We start from the raw sequence: 15,307 nt of genomic DNA, 5'->3' as shown, positions 1-15,307 counted from the left end.
TATACCGCACCCTACCTACTCTTCGCTTTGTCTTCTGTTCTCGTCCGCTTTTCAAATTGATCCTTAAACACGCATCACGTCGTGCAAGTGCACATTACCTCCCGCATCTCGCATCACAACCAGTGCATCAACGCATCGCCCATTTGCTGCTCACATCCGTCTGCACCCAAGATAAGATGCGATATCATTTCCTCAGCGCCCCAGCCTTGTGATGTCAGCGCAGCCCCGCAGCTATTACAAGTATAGCCTCGCCGCAAACGTATCAATATACTGTACCTACACGACCATAGGTTCAAGGGATTTTTGCGTGACATGGAATCAAAATAAGTTCCAACGAGACCAAAGTTCAAACATCCAGCGAACGCGTGACTTTGAACCAGGGTCCCAGGTCGGTAACATCATCAAAACATCACTGCCAAAGAAAACGGGGGCGAAGAGGATGTTTTATTGGAAGGAGAAGAAGGCAACGCGGACCACCTTTTAATTCCTCGTCCATTGGGCCTGTGCACAGGTGCCTCAAACCTTCGCCACCGGTGTGGCTTGGGTATGACTGACTCGCTGAAGCTCGACATCCCATCTCCGGTCAACTATGCTCGTGGTAAGGGTCTCGGAAATATTAAACTCGCAGCGCAAGGGATCCAGAAAACACTCGCTGCAGCGAACGGCTTTACTACATCAGAATATAAGAGTCTTAGTATTTTTCGTCACGCAGTGAGGTTCATTGTCTTGTGTGATGGGTGACGAACCAGGTCTTAAGTTCATTTTACGGGTCAAGCGTGAGGCGTGACGAACCTACGGTCGTATAGGTACAGTAGATAGATCAACCCGCAAAGAAGCTCGTGTCCGCGTCAATCGCCTCGAACGCTCTTCTACGTGTAACCCGGGTGCCTATAGATTATTGTTTACCGACTATTCAGAATCTTGCGCATCACTGCAGTAAATCGGTCTCATGCACCGTAAAGCCCGAACCATGGTGAAACGGCCTCGGTCTCAAGTGCTTCAATAGCCGATGCTAGCAGGTAGAATATTTGGAGAGTAGCAATCTCTCACTGGGATAAAATACAGTAATCGGACATCAACGTATCTGAGTTTCTTTTAGCAAAACGATTCCTCTGAGCTTCGAGTCTAAGCATATACAGTTCATTATCACCCATCCACGTCGTCCCTTACCACCTCACCACGGGCGCGGAGGCTGCTGATACCCGCCCCCACCACCATACGATGACTGGCCCCCGTATGCATTGGGATCAGGGAACCCCATTCCGCCAGGCCCGCCGGGCCCACCGGGCGGCGGCGCGAATCCACCAGGCCCACCAGGCATACCAGGTGGCCCAGGGGGCGGCGCAAAACCACCTCCAGGCGGTCCTCCGTACCCACCTCCAGGCGGCCCTCCGTACCCGCCTCCGCCGCCATATTGACCGGGCGGTGGGCCAGACGGTTGATCATATGATGGTGCGTACGAGGACTGGTACCCACCCGGTGGCGGTCCAGAAGGAGGCGCATAGGGCGACGGCGAGCCATACCCCGACGGCGGACCGGGCGGAGGCGCGTATCCTCCTGGACCACCTGGACCAGGGGGCGCAGAGCCGTACGAAGGTGTATAGTACGACGACGCCTCGCCCCCAGGACGCGGTGGCCCGTCGTTGCGACCGTACTCGTTCCCGCCAAAGCTCGGTGGCGGGCCACCGGGCGGGGCGTACCCACCAGGTCCACTTGGCATCTCCCTCATCGGGCCACCGCTCCCCGGGACCTTGCCGAAGAGGTTCTGCGCCTGCCCGAGGACAGGCACCTGGCCCGCGATCCACTGATTCGCCTGCGCGCCCTGGTTCTGCGCGTAAGTGCCCTCGGCGGTGCCGGTGCCGCCCTCGCCCGCGAGCCGGATGTTCTCATGGTTCCGTACGGACTCTTTGCCGAGACGGTCGAGAATGGTCCGCTGACGGGAGCCGAGGCCATCGACCCATTGACGCATAAAGCCTAACATCTCCGATTGGATCTTCGAGCGGGAGTCGTGGAAGTCGGGGTGGAAGCTAGGACCAACGCTATCACTAACCCGATCTTCACTACCTATAGAAAAGAAGGCTTACAGGCACTGTAAGACGTCTTCAGTGACAGCATGTGGAGGCATATTCGGATCACCCCAGGCTTTGACAACCAAGCCAACCGTATGCGTCTACGGCACCCCTGTTAGTACCGTAATTTACGCAACTAAGGCTTTGCTTACCAGGATGATCTTCGCAAGATGGCCGGCGGGTTCATTGAGAATGAGGTTCTGGGTCGATCGTCAGTTGGCATCACGTAGTGTCTTATGACGGTACCCACAAAGTGATCTTTACTCAGGAACGAGTGCGTAGGGTCAGTCTACCGCGTCAATCCCCAACAGTTAGCATAGGTCAACGCTACCATCGATGATGACTTACCGCTCGGGGATCGTTGAAGACCTATGAGTCAGGAGGAGGTTAGCTCATATGTAAGCTCACAACGTGTTCATTACCTCGTATTGATCGTGCTGGTTGATGACCTCTCCAGAAGCGAGCTGCAGGGCAGACGTCGAAGACTTCATGATCGGCTTCAAAAACGGCTGGACGATACGGGTCAATACCAAGTAGATAATACACAGGAGGAAGATATTCCGTACTTCCAGTGTAGTAAAGACGAAGACTGGCACAACGACGTCAGTGACCTCGTCAGTATGGATTGACAACCTCTTCACCTGATATCGACTCGCTGAGCTTCTCAATCAGAGGTCCGAGACCGGGAATCTTTTCTGAAAAAGGCATGTCAACATCCACCGTGCAGGAAAAGAGTAAAGACCGCTCACCAATGGTCTTCTCGATCTTCTTCATTACTAATTCAACATCAACCGCCATCCCTCAGAACGAATAAGAAGCTCAACCACGCACCCGAATCACGGAAGTTCAACACCTGCCACAACACCGCATGCAACTCCTGGGGGCTCATGTCCTCGGGGCGCTTTCCACCCTGCGACGGGCCAGCGCGGATGCGCTCGATCCCGTCCATCTCACGGTTCATCTCGGCACCGGTCCCGCCGGGGAGCTGCGAGAACAACTGGTGGAGCGCGCTGATCGAGCTGTTATTGTTTTGCTTCGCCCGCGCGTTGTCAAATTCTTTGTTGAGGTCCGTCACGGAGGCCTATTCAACATCGTCATGAGGATAAAAGAGCGAGAGCGGGCATGAACGCGTACCTCGCTCTATCGACCGACAAATAGCAGCGGGGTTAAACAAGATCTGCAATGGAAGTGGATACGACATACGATGTGGTCGGTTGCCTCTGTAATCCATGACGTCAAAAACAAGGGTAGTACAATCAATGGGGGGAACTCACCTCCAAGCAAACTATGTAAAAAGTCGCTCGATCCGAAAGTTCCTACGTTTGCATGTCATTCAACTGTGGATTTAAAACCGGTACACATCAGAGGCACCTGTTACGAGAGGAGCCACATGCTTCCCATTGGGCGCCTGAATGCGCACACCATCGCCAACTTGCACGAACACTTGGTGGTAACCCATCGATACGAGCGCAAGCTCGCAGAAATTGGAGTGTGCGGGGAAGTCTTCAAGGGTGTGGAGCTATGACCAAGACTCAATCTAAGGGAGGAGTCGTATCTCATGCGACCGTGTGCATACCGACTGCCCAAGGAGGCGGTACGCTTCGTACAGGTCCTGCTTCTGGTTCGTTGCGCGGTGCTGCCGCCCGAGATGGATGCATCGCTCGAGCGTGCGTCGGACGAGCGCCTTGGACGTGTCCCAGTGCCCATTCTCTAAACGAAGGCCCAAAAGCGAGGTAAGCTAACGACGGCTTATATGTGCTCAAATGGTACACGTGCCGTTTGCAATGTAGTTTTTCATCCCTGAGCGGGGATCTATCTCAAGCTCTCGAGGCTGGACGCCACCTTCAGTTTACTGGCGGGTAAAAACCGAGAGAGTGTGACTCACGTCGACAGGCCCACGTAGGCCTGGGTGGTAATTCCTCGCATCTTCGCCTTCTCCGTATCCCTTCGGATTGTCAATGTGTTCTGTCTTGACTGAGGATCAGCTTTACCCGAGTGAGCGAAAGAAGGTGAGCGCACTGGGAGATAGCATCCGAGGCGTTCCGGGGTGACTTCGAATTCACGTGTCGCGTATCCGTTTGCCTATGAACGGGACCGAGAGTAAGCGTAAGGAGGGGCACTGAGACGGAAGTCGCGTCACCATGAACCCAAGAACCATGCAAAGATTGAGGATCGTCTGGAGCGGTTATGAGACTCTTGGCACGCGCACTAGAATACCAAGTTAACTAACCTGGATCTGCACTTTCTTGAGAGCTCCAATATCAACAGCCTGCAAAAACGTCAGGAGGGGAGTAAAGATAGCATTCGAATGCCTTACTTGGCTGTAATCTCTGAGCCAGTTTCTGCAATATGCGATCAGCATCGGAGGTAACCTCCGGAGTAGGTCACGCACCCGAAATATATGCGCTTGATATCGAGGTTGTTAAACTTGGAGCCTTTCATGCCTATCAGACTGGTCAGGGCGAAACCTGAGCTCGAAGCTTTCACGATCTGGGACAGCGCGTCTTCCTGGGGGACACAACATCCCTATCAGTTTGTATTCGACGCGCATACAATGATCACTCACGATGTCTCCGTGTCTAAACGCCTTTCCCTCCATGTATGCGAAGCTATCGTGCACGTCGTTCAGTCATCTGAAGGATCGGACGCAGTATGAAGAGAGCGCTCACGAAGGGATATTGCCCGCGCCAAACGCGTAGACGCCATTGCCGCTGATGCAGAAGGCGAGAACGAACAATAACGTTAGGAATATAAAGATATTGGACGGCATCGCGATGAGATCGATGCTGTGGGAGAGAAAGAAGGGAATGCAAGGAGTGCTCTCAGCGCCGGGGCTTTAAGGGATGGCCTGTGCGCTCGGACTGTGCGCCAAACCCAAAGCGATTGGAGGGAGTGATGTCAGGCATTCCACTTGGCGGTGGCTGTGTCTTTTTCACCATTTGGGAAATCTGTGGTGACTCCTTGCCTGGCCCTTCATTCCTCCGGCTCGGCGAGCATTTATGGATGAAAAATATCTGTGAGCTGATTGAAAAAACAACCCGGTCGCGGTGTCAGGCTCCGAGGAAATGCATGTATGCGGGTGAAGGTATCGGGGGCTGGTCGGCCCACGCGTCTGCGCGCCACAGGTGGCTGAGTAATATGACCGGGGAATGCCGAGCGGAAAAATCGAGACTTGTAAAGTTTCCCAATCGCATCGTCTGTTGAGCTCTCCAGCCTCGCCAGGGTTTTGGTCTCTCTCTTCTCTGTATCCTTAGACTCGCCTCACGCACGCATCCACAACGCACTTTTCTCCGACTCCAGCCCGTCACATCGGTTCGTCGTTTTCGCCTCTTTGCACACACGCGATCTTTGAACATATCACTAACTTGCTGTGTAGCATCACTCCAATAATGTCAAGCACAACAATCCACCAGAACGTCGTTCCTTCCGAAGTCGGATGGCAATTCGTCCCCCAGTACTACACTTTCGTCAATAAAGAACCCAATCGTTTGCACTGTTTCTACACTAAATCCTCCACCTTCATTCACGGCACAGAGGGCGAAGACATCCAGCCATGTTTTGGCCAACAGGTCTGTCCCTTCTTAATCACGCGTCATCCCCCCTTCCATCGCGCCATCCTGACCGTCCCCGCATCTCCCAACAGGAAATCCACAACAAGATCACCTCGATTGGCTTCAAGGACTGCAAAGTCTTCATACACTCCGTCGACGCCCAGGCCTCCGCCAACGGCGGCATCATCATCCAGGTCATCGGCGAGATGTCCAACGCCGGCGCCGACTGGCGCAAGTTCGTTCAGACCTTCTTCCTCGCCGAGCAGCCCAACGGCTACTTCGTCCTCAACGACATCTTCCGCTTCCTCAAGGAGGAGACTGTCGATGAGGACGTCGCCGAGGACGGCGATGCCTCCTCCGCACCTGAGGCTGCCGTCGCTCCCGGCGAGGCTGCTGCTGTCGAGCCCTTGTCCGTACCCGAGCTTGAGCAGGAGCCACCACGAGAACCCACACCTCCGCCTGTCGCCCCTCCCGTTGCGGAGGAGCCCGTCACTGTTGCCCCCGAGCCGGCATCGCCACCCACTGCCCCGGAGTCCAAGCTCAACGGCACCGCTGAATCCGCTCCCGAGCCTACACCCGCTCCCGCCCCCCAGGAACCACCTGCGCCCGCTCAGCCCGAGCCTGCACCTGCACCTGCACCCGCGGCGGCACCACCCGCGGCACCATCACCCGCTCCTTCCTCCTCTGCTCCTCTCCCGGCCGCTGCACCCCCACCTCCTGCTGCAGCGCCTGCGCCCGCACCAGCGCCCGTCTCTACGACGCCAAAGACATGGGCCTCGCTCGCCGCGTCTAACTCGAAGAAGTGGGGCCCCGCCGTCGCGCAGGAATCGCGCGGCATGAGCGAAGCCGCGCCCGCGACCTCGAGCAGCCCCGTGCCCTCAAGCGGCACCCAGACACCCACAACTCGCGGCGGCGCCCCGCAGCGCGGTGGGCACCAGCAAGGCCAAGGCCAAGGTCAAGGCCAGGGCCAGGGCGGCGCCGGCGGCGCAGCGGCTGTGCAGGCGCTGACGACATCGCAGTGCTTCATCAAGGGCGTCGTCGAGCCCGTGACGCAGGCGCAGCTCGCGGGGACGCTCACGGCGCGCTTCGGGCCCGTCAAGGACGTCGAGATCATCCGCAACAAGGCGTGCGCGTTTCTCGAGTTCCTCAGCCTCGACGCTGCGAAGCGCGCGATTCAGGCGTCGCTCCCGCAGGCCCAGGGCGGCGAGGGCGGGGTCCGCGTGGACGTCGGCGGGGGCGAGACGGTTAGGATTGTGGTTGAGACGCGGAAGGAGCGCGGAGAGCGCCCGCCCGCGAGGGGGCGGGGCGGGCCCCCGCCGAATGGCGAGATGCGCGGTGGGTATAGGGCGCGTGGCGGCCCCGGTGGGCGCGGGCGCGGTGGGCCGCCTGCGGGCAAGTAGGTAGGCGCACGGCCGTGTAGGCGTTTGTGGTTCTTGGTCGAAGATTTGTCGTCGGTGGTGGATGGAGATGGAGGGGACGCCGCGTGATGGGATGGTTCGAGGTGGACGTGTGTGTTGAACGGGTCCATCGTGTCGCCATCTGTGCGCGTGTGCGTAGGGTCGTCCAAAAGCTCCTTGTTGTTCCGCAAAAACGTGTGTGTGTAGTAGGTTTCCTTTTTGTTTCTCTTGTTATTCCCGCCCATCCCTGGCTTTGTGGCTTTTACGTATTGTTGTTGTTGTTGTGTGTAGCGATGTGTCGGTGTCGGTGGCCAGTGCAGTCTGCCTCACTCGTATACTCGAGCCTAGCTATGCTTTTGTCATTGTTATCGTTATCATCATCCCAATTACCTCTACTACGTTCCAATTCACCCGTAATGGCATGCCTCTTTCGACGACCTTTATTCTGTCTGCGATCGGGCGACAGATCCGTTGTGTCGAGTCATAAATGTTTCGCTGTGCGCAGGCCATGAATTTCCACAGAGGTAATGTATATATATGATGTAGTATGTTTCTATAATGCGGCTTTTGGCAACAACAGTTTAAAGCCTCTGCGTCAGTACGCCGAGAGGAGAATTGCGAAAACTACAACAGCTGATGAAGGTTGATCGATTGGCGAAGCGTTATAGGTACAGGCGATAAACAGGAAAGCGAATGACAGAAGCAGGAGAGACGAGACCCAAGCGAAAACAAGGTGAGGTAAAGATATGAAGAGAAGCTCGCGCGAAGTGGGAGTAGTCCGTGGGTTAAGCGACTCAGATGGGCGGTTTAGGTCATCGGGGCAGGGCGGAAAGTCATGATCTCCTCGTAGAGGAGCTCTTTGAGCTGCTCGCGGCTGATGTCGTCTTTGTGGACTGAAGAAAAGGGAAAGACGTCAGGATGATGGGAAAATGGGATGATAGGATAGGGCGACGTACGATCGAACTCGAAGAATTCGGGGTCGAGAGGGGGAGCGACGGGTTCATCGTCGGGATCGTGCTGTCAAGGTGAGTGAGTGATGGGTACGGATGAGGATAATGTGGGGAACGCACGTAAGCTTCCAGGTATGGGTGGGCGAGAGCCTCCTCGACAGTCATCCGCTTCTTGGGGTCGAACGTCTATTAAGGTACTAATGTCAGGGGTGGCCTCGAATAAGCAAACGCAGTGACCACGTACCAGTGCCTTCGTCAAGAAATCAATCGCGAGCGGATTCGAATTGGGGAAAATCTGCGCGAATGGTTTCCGTTTGCGGAACGGCAGCGCCCTGATGTAATCGCGCGACCGCCTCGTCGTGATCGCATAGAACTCATCCAGTGTCGGCGTGCCGAGCACGTCCAAAATGAGCGTCAGCTGGTGATGGTAGTCCCGTCCGGGGAACAGTGGCTTGCCCGAGAGCATCTCGGCGAGAATACATCCGACAGACCAGACATCGATCGCTTTGGTATACTGCTTGAACGTGAGCATGATCTCGGGCGCGCGGTACCACCGCGTCGCGACGTATTCGGTCATGAAGCCCGTCTCGGTGCCCGACGGCTCGGCGGTCTTGACGGAGCGCGCAAGGCCGAAGTCGCACACCTTGAGGTCGCAGTTGGCGTTGAGCAGCAAGTTGGAGGGTTTTAGATCGCGGTGGATGACATCGGCCGAGTGCAGGGCTTTGAGCGCGCGGAGAGTCTGATAAACGAAGTACTGGGCGTGGTCGTCCGAGAGGTCCTGCGTCCGGATGACGCGGTGCATGTCAGTCTCCATCAGTTCCTGAATGACTAATGGAGGTGTCAGCCATCTCGTGTCGGACACGCCTTGTCGATCGAAGGGGCTCGGACTCACGATAGACCTCTTTGAAGCTCTCAAGTGACGATGGCTTGACGATGTCAAGGATAGAGATGATCTAGCCCGAGCTTGCCGTAAGCACGCGCAGCCACGAATATGAAACACGGGGGTGAAGGGAGGATAGACTCACGTTTTCGCTAACGCCTGCTTCGCTGAGGAATTTGAGGAGTTTGAGCTCTCGGAGGGTACGGAGGCAGAACATGGAGTGATCGAAGGGCATGATCTTCTTGATTGCGACTTTGCGGCCACTTGGCCGGTGCACGGCCGAACAGACGATGCCATATGCGCCCTCGCCTACGACGTCGAGGACCTGGTACTGCGTGCCTACAAGCCGCGCATGAGTCGCCTCTTCTATACACATACGCGCGTATGTGACTCACCGACATTGAACCTGACCTTGCGAGGAGCGGGCTGAGCCTGGGAAGAGCCATGACTCTTGGACTTGGATTGCGACTTTTCTACTGTCTGGCTGGTCGAGTCCGGCATGTCTGCGTGAGGAGAGGAATGAGGGGAAGTTGGGGAAGGAAGTGTGGAAGGAAGAGGCGAGAGGAAGTGAGGACGGAGGCAAGGGACTATAAGAGCGGTCTTGTTTTTGTTCTCGATACGACAGCTGCCTCCCCGCTCCCGAACCAGTTTGCTCCCGGATTTTTGTCCTTAGATTTACAGCCAGACGCGTTAAACTGGTCCGGCTAATTTCCACTATCAGTAAATTCCCACATCATGTCATACAAATCCAGGCCTAAAGCAGATATGTCCGAGCTCGCTTTTCCCGGCAGGCTCGCGTTGCCTTGTCCTCATCTAGTCCACATTCACATATTGGCTGTTCACCATGGCGATGGTAGCCCCGTTGCGAGGATACCAGGCTGCTTCCCCTGTTCTCACCCCTTCACCTGTGTGGGACCAACGTGCCTGCTTGCTTCGGTCCCCTCAGGTCACTGGCTCGGGCGGTGCGTCCGCAGTCTACCCCTTTCTCACCCCGCCGGTGCCTCTACCAAAGAGAAGCTCTCTAGTTCTGGAAAGCGTTCCTTAACGATAAGACTTGAAACGACGAGACTTTACGATGCCGAGTGCGTTGCAGTTGGCTACAGCCTCTCTTGGCCATGTGAACGCTCTTCCGGCCTCGGATTACCCACTAGCATCTTGAAGATCAGTGATGAGCGTCCTCAAAGCTTCGCGATGATAAGCTGTGTATCTCTGATTTCTAGCAAGACCCATGCTATCTATAACTCAGCTGTTGATATTCTTGAACCCTTGCTCTTGTTATTGTTTCAAGGTTTACCCTTGTCTAGGCTGAGCTTGTCAGGTTTGGCTTGGCCAGGCAACGTTGTCGCAGTATATCATGGGCAGAACGATAACGAAACTTGCTCAGCCCGATGAGCTACTGATGAACCTCTACCCACGGCATCATTGACCATCGCACAGATGCAAGGCCTTTCGAGGCCATCAAGACGGAGTTTCAGGGCGCGATGGAGCAGATGTTCTTTTACCCGCAAACCATCTCATTTGACGCCAGCATCCCTCACAGCCCATGAACTAAAATTCTTGATCGAGGAAATATCCCCCGTTTCCCCCGGACCGCCACAACGAATCCCCGAAGATCAGAGCACGCCCTCTATCTCCCGACGCACTTATGTTCCAGACATCCCCCATCAGACGCTAAGCCGCGGGCGGATCCATTTAAACGGTTCTCTAATAGGTAGTGTGCTCTTATGACACCCAAGGCTCTAATACCTTACGAGTCCTCATCATACTTGTCCATCACAAGCGTGCGTCCAAAATATCTGATATCGGGCATCTTATAGGCACTCATGTTGCACATTCATCATATCGCTAGTACATTCCTTCTGAGTTTGGCTTAATCCAGGCATAGTTCATCACCGCCGTGCCATACATCTCCAACTCTTATAGGCTGTACCAGCAGGCTCGATAATGCTTGAGCACATCTCCCATCTCCCTTGCTTTCCGTTCCCGTCACCCGTTCGTATATTTGACTCTTATTCTCACTCTCAAGGATCAGGGAAACATGGCGACGATGCAGCAGCAGCAGGAGTTCGATGCGCTGATTCAGACTGTTGATGTGTTGCAGGCGACCAGGTTCTGTCAAGGTAAGTTCCGTACCAGTGCTCAAACTTCTAATGTGTTAGCATGATGATGACCATAGTCGCCTAGTCGCTGCAGTTGTCATTGTGATCCACGACTATGGTAAATATCAAACGTTACGCTCTTTCTACATCATAACTCATTCCCACCTATCTGCAGTCCTCAACTTTGATAACGAGGTATGTATGACCTTGCTCTAAGAGCGCTACGTCTCTGTCGCTGAACGATTCTCAGATTCGCCACATATGGGTGGGTGCCTCGGTCATGTTTGACTGCCCTTGTAACTGACATCGTCAATAAGGGGAAACGATTCTCCCTAGTAACGGTTCTCTACCTCGTGGTACGTTTTGCGCTTCCGTGAGTAGGCCTGATGAGAGTCATTCGCCATAGAATCGATATGTAGGAAGCATCATTATCATGTAAGCGAACCAAGTCGATTTTGATCTCAGCAAGCACGTTTCTCACCAACTCCATGAATAGCTGCGATGCACTTCGTAAGCATCTCCTACCGTTTATAGGAGGAATCGACTAACGGTCTTGTCGCAGTGTTTACAAATACGTCCTTCTCAGTACAAGTAAGTGACGAAGTCTGCTCATGCTTCAACTTTAGTCTGACAGCAAGTACAGACGTAAGGGCCTCTTGTAATCTCCTCATGGTTAGCGCTGAAACGACTCGCGTGTCTCTGTGTAGCTGTAGGTCTCTATCCCAGCAAATAATATACCGTAACTCACATCGTCTCTCAGGCAAAATCTTCCAGCTAATAGCCTGTTTTGGTCCCTTTATATCTATATGGTCCACTCAGCGTGCGTGTTCAAAAGATGCCGATCGCATAAACACAGCTAACTAAATGCCACGATAAGTCATCATGCAGCTACGCCTATACGCAATGTACAGCAACAGCAAACGAATTCTTTCCTTCACGCTTACGCTTCTCCTCCTCGAGATGGCTGGCACGGTGACCGTCATTGTGATATGGATGCGCATCATCACCTACAACAACCGTCCCTTTGCCCCGTGGATCGACTCTTGGCACATGTGCGCGACATCCAGCCCGAACAGGTCTCTCACCGCCATCTATGTGCCCATATTCGCATATGAGATGGTCATGTTCGGACTGGCGCTCTTCGCCGTGTTTCACAAGCTTGGTGGTATCGGTGCTGCAGTCCAGTCGAGGACGAGGCTGCAGGCGACGGTGAATATGCTGTTCAAGTACAGTATCGTTTACTTTGCGGTGTAAGACCGTTTCTATTTCTCAGATCGGAAAGGTGTCTCCTTGCTGAGTTCCAACCTTAGGTACTTCATTGCCTGCGCAGTTGCGATCGGGATGTATCTCGGATTACCTGTAAGTTTCTTGTATCGTCTAAATCTGGCTTCCATTTTCTTTCACTTCCTTATCTGACGTCTACGGACAGCCGACATACATCGACGTCCTCAACGTGTTTCTTATGGCCATCTCCGTGCTCCTAGGGAGTCACATGGTCCTAGGCGCACGAGGCTTCAGCCCCACACCTGAAGTGAGCGCGAACGCGTCCAACCTGTGCTATAGGACCGTCGGCTCGGGGAAGACACCAGCAGCCGCTGTGAATCAGCCATTCGAGATGACGAGTACAACCATAGTACCTCCCACGTTCGCCCCGACAACTTCGTTCGCCTCATTCTCGTGCTCGGCGCACGCGCTCGGAACAGTGCACTCCCCCGCAGTTTCTTATCCCTATCACCCGTTCAGACCCTCGCAGTTCCCCACATCGTCGGTATCGTGCGCTTCGGTGGCACAGTCACCCTTGCGTCATGATGTGGAGTGTGAACGAGTCCACTCGCCGTTTTCTTCTTCTCTAGCTACTGTGGACGATGAGTTCTCCGATGTTGCTTCTCCTAATTCTGCAACACAGTTCTTGAACTAGTCTGAATCCATCACATTCTTTGTAGTTTGCTGCTTACTCGGCGGTGGACCACACTCCATGAAATAGACATAGCAGTGAAACATAGCTTTTCTACACCGCTGTTGAAAACTGCGAATCGATGATAGTCGCCCATGCATTCGAACAGATCTCATAACAGTAATGAGCAATTAGGCAACAAGTCCATGCAATAAGACCTGACGTCAACGATACCCTTATTCATGGCTCAAACTCGGATCTCCTGTCCACCGAGCCTTCTCCTGCCTCCTGACCTGACGCAAGACTGACATTGTCCTCCGCACATTCTCCCACCGCTCTTCCTGTACTGGATCATTGCCGAAAGTTTGGATTGCATCTGTGTTCGGAAACAAGTCAGATAAAAATGCGGCAACAATGAGTATGTTATCGGCCCCGATGTGAGAGTCCAACAAATTCAAGCCAAAAACCCTAGAAGTGCACCGAGTGCTCTCAAACGTTGTCGCGTCCGCATCCTTCTCGAGATATGACTCGGTTAGAAGGGGACGCTCGGCGTCAATGGAGACAGAAAGATACCCTAATCTTGGCAACCTGGCTATGAAACTGCGAAGACCATACAGTGTGACGAGTGAACGGATGTTCCAGCCCCAGTGCGAGCTGAGAGTAAGGTCTTGGAGATTGGGCCATGCCTTGGCCATCTCGAGAAGATCGTCATCGTCAAGCCGAATGTCCCGATACGTGTCGATCACGAGAGAAGTGAGGTTGTTTAGGCACAGTATGGGACGGAAAGCTGAAAAGGTTATAGCGAACTGTGTCGCATCGTCGCTGTCTTTGAGTGCATTGCATTCGCTAACGCCAAGAGAGGTCAGGTTTTGGGCGCAGCAACGTGTTGAGACTGCCCGTAGAAGATCGACTAGCGAACGCTTTTCAGCCAAGCTAGCAGAGAAGGTGAGGCGAGCGGGCGAAATGTCCATTTTCTTCAAGCAACTCGTGACTGTAGCAAGGGACTGGTCCGGTGGGGTCGTCAAAGCAAGCCACGTGAGGGAAGGAAAAGCGGCGGCTCTAGGTTCTAGATAGTCCGGGAAAGGCCCAGAAAGAGCGGAAGAAAGTTCGCGAAGACTGGTATGGGATGAAAGGCGGTATAATGCTGCACTATCAAGCACAGGACATGTGATATGCGTGATGTTACTCCATGAGCATACCGCTTCAGCGAAACTATCCACCACAGGCTTCGAAAGATTGACGCTATTTTGCCAGCTGAAATGACGCATCGAGGGACAGATGTCTCCAATGGAAGCGACGAAGCTCAGAACATGTGCATTCAAGGGCGGTCCAAAAGCCTTGACTTCTAGGTGCGTCAATGATGGCCCGAGCAGAGATCGAAAGAACCGCATAGTGTCTAGGCCAGGTATATATATATTCGTCAGCTTTCGAAGTTTTGGGAAAAGTCGTGTCGTTGGAGCATCGCCAAGAACGTTCAAGATGGTCCTATCAATCAGACAGCGAGTGTTGATGTACGCCCTGCCAGCGTGCGCGCTGTTCGCGATTCCTTGAAGGTGTACGAGACGGCGAGCATATTTTAGGACGACGTTCCAGTCGGCGCGAGAAAAGGGACGTTTGAGGATGTACACCTGAGCAGGGATGACTTGAATCTGCTGCGTACCACAGAAGACTTGAAACATCACTTACTATGTTACCCTTGTCCCTTATAATGCCAACCAGGTTGCCGGGCAGGCACCTTAGGAGAGGAATGAGAGAGCCCAGAGTTGACCACAGAACGTCGAGAGCGGGTTCGCTGAATGGCCGGCAGACTCTGGCGAGTACCGAAAGATCCTTGTTGGACGGTACATGGCGAGAAATATGGAGGATGATCTCGTTGATGAGTAAGACACGATGCATTTCAACCTAGCGTCTAGAGTGCGCGCGCAGGATGGACGACGCGGACGGCAGCAAACACGACGCGGATCCTCCCCCGACTCTTGTCAACGGGCAAAAAAGGGCCAGGTTACCCGTTTTGAACCAGTATTGCACAGCCCCATGCCAATGGGGTCAAGCCCCTGTTCTCTATGTCTTCTCTCGTCGTCTCACTCACTACCTACGCTTGAAGCAAGTGGGTGACTTCCTTGGCAAGCACCTACCAAAATCTACGCCTCGTCTGTCCCTCATGATAACCTACCCCAAAATTACACACGTTGCTCCAGGCGCTCGCGAGACTCGATACGGATTCCAGACGGTTATCAAGTCACGGTTGCTCGAAGTAGCAGTGGTGCATCCTGAGGAGCAGAGAACCTACCGGGGTTATGTGAGTCATCTTTGAATCTGTACTTAATCGAGTCCAACAGTATCGATTTCATCCAAGTTATCCATTGCCAGGGAATCCATATGCTAGATTGGCGGCATCAGACAAGAAGGCAGCGGGATCAGCATGATGTTGTTAGTGCCATGCGCGACACTGATCCAAATGCATATA

At 54.0% G+C, this 15,307-nt stretch overlaps 4 protein-coding genes across 4 annotated transcripts; 2 read left to right on the top strand and 2 right to left on the bottom strand.

Moving 5' to 3' along the window:
- Positions 1-1,174: 1,174 nt before the first annotated feature.
- Positions 1,175-4,839, bottom strand: CONPUDRAFT_91925 (Het-C-domain-containing protein; the record flags this gene model as incomplete). Its single annotated transcript, XM_007773368.1, has 23 exons — positions 1,175-2,027; positions 2,085-2,170; positions 2,222-2,269; positions 2,320-2,358; positions 2,418-2,438; positions 2,492-2,578; positions 2,636-2,658; positions 2,711-2,764; positions 2,819-2,845; positions 2,901-3,150; positions 3,273-3,289; positions 3,344-3,385; positions 3,441-3,588; positions 3,646-3,779; positions 3,846-3,900; positions 3,955-4,038; positions 4,089-4,151; positions 4,210-4,245; positions 4,300-4,338; positions 4,387-4,411; positions 4,462-4,577; positions 4,636-4,678; positions 4,739-4,839. 23 exons carry the CDS (start codon positions 4,837-4,839, stop codon positions 1,175-1,177), a joined length of 2,391 nt encoding a protein of 796 aa, XP_007771558.1.
- A 451-nt stretch (positions 4,840-5,290) lies between these two features.
- CONPUDRAFT_167532 (uncharacterized protein) lies at positions 5,291-7,450 on the top strand. The gene is made up of 3 exons (XM_007773367.1): positions 5,291-5,381; positions 5,446-5,638; positions 5,713-7,450. The coding sequence occupies exons 2-3, from the start codon at positions 5,459-5,461 to the stop codon at positions 7,018-7,020; spliced, it is 1,488 nt and encodes a 495-aa protein (XP_007771557.1). The 5' UTR covers positions 5,291-5,381; positions 5,446-5,458; the 3' UTR covers positions 7,021-7,450.
- Positions 7,451-7,553: 103 nt separating this feature from the next.
- On the bottom strand, positions 7,554-9,395 carry CONPUDRAFT_128212 (mitogen-activated protein kinase). Its single transcript, XM_007773366.1, has 7 exons — positions 9,243-9,395; positions 8,993-9,186; positions 8,860-8,920; positions 8,212-8,795; positions 8,088-8,153; positions 7,974-8,034; positions 7,554-7,910 (listed from the first exon to the last, which is right to left on the bottom strand). The coding sequence occupies exons 1-7, from the start codon at positions 9,346-9,348 to the stop codon at positions 7,825-7,827; spliced, it is 1,158 nt and encodes a 385-aa protein (XP_007771556.1). The 5' UTR covers positions 9,349-9,395; the 3' UTR covers positions 7,554-7,824.
- A 1,358-nt stretch (positions 9,396-10,753) lies between these two features.
- On the top strand, positions 10,754-12,982 carry CONPUDRAFT_167530 (uncharacterized protein). Its single transcript, XM_007773365.1, has 13 exons — positions 10,754-10,967; positions 11,032-11,064; positions 11,122-11,141; positions 11,197-11,211; positions 11,264-11,302; positions 11,353-11,381; positions 11,443-11,456; positions 11,509-11,541; positions 11,707-11,766; positions 11,824-12,196; positions 12,257-12,305; positions 12,376-12,477; positions 12,510-12,982. Exons 1-13 carry the CDS (start codon positions 10,886-10,888, stop codon positions 12,753-12,755), a joined length of 1,095 nt encoding a protein of 364 aa, XP_007771555.1. The 5' UTR covers positions 10,754-10,885; the 3' UTR covers positions 12,756-12,982.
- Positions 12,983-15,307: the final 2,325 nt, after the last annotated feature.

This window comes from Coniophora puteana (genome assembly GCF_000271625.1).
Source record: "Coniophora puteana RWD-64-598 SS2 unplaced genomic scaffold CONPUscaffold_10, whole genome shotgun sequence".
In the NCBI taxonomy this organism is placed as follows: Eukaryota; Fungi; Basidiomycota; class Agaricomycetes; order Boletales; family Coniophoraceae; genus Coniophora; species Coniophora puteana.
This window is presented reverse-complemented; position numbering and strand designations above follow the sequence as displayed.

What these genes read in the sequence shown, in the direction of transcription:
- CONPUDRAFT_167532 (XM_007773367.1), top strand. Translation starts at nt 5,459, where the DNA reads ATGTCAAGCACAACAATCCACCAGAACGTCGTTCCTTCCGAAGTCGGA. An exon ending in AGCCATGTTTTGGCCAACAG is followed by an intron (nt 5,639 to 5,712) that starts GTCTGTCCCTTC and finishes ATCTCCCAACAG; the next exon opens with GAAATCCACAACAAGATCAC.
- CONPUDRAFT_128212 (XM_007773366.1), bottom strand. Translation starts at nt 9,348, where the DNA reads ATGCCGGACTCGACCAGCCAGACAGTAGAAAAGTCGCAATCCAAGTCC. An exon ending in GAGCTTCAAAGAGGTCTATC is followed by an intron (nt 8,796 to 8,859) that starts GTGAGTCCGAGC and finishes CACCTCCATTAG; the next exon opens with TCATTCAGGAACTGATGGAG. An exon ending in ATTTCTTGACGAAGGCACTG is followed by an intron (nt 8,154 to 8,211) that starts GTACGTGGTCAC and finishes GTACCTTAATAG; the next exon opens with ACGTTCGACCCCAAGAAGCG.
- CONPUDRAFT_167530 (XM_007773365.1), top strand. Translation starts at nt 10,886, where the DNA reads ATGGCGACGATGCAGCAGCAGCAGGAGTTCGATGCGCTGATTCAGACT. An exon ending in GTCCTTCTCAGTACAAGTAA is followed by an intron (nt 11,542 to 11,706) that starts GTGACGAAGTCT and finishes ATCGTCTCTCAG; the next exon opens with GCAAAATCTTCCAGCTAATA. An exon ending in GCTTCAGCCCCACACCTGAA is followed by an intron (nt 12,478 to 12,509) that starts GTGAGCGCGAAC and finishes CCTGTGCTATAG; the next exon opens with GACCGTCGGCTCGGGGAAGA.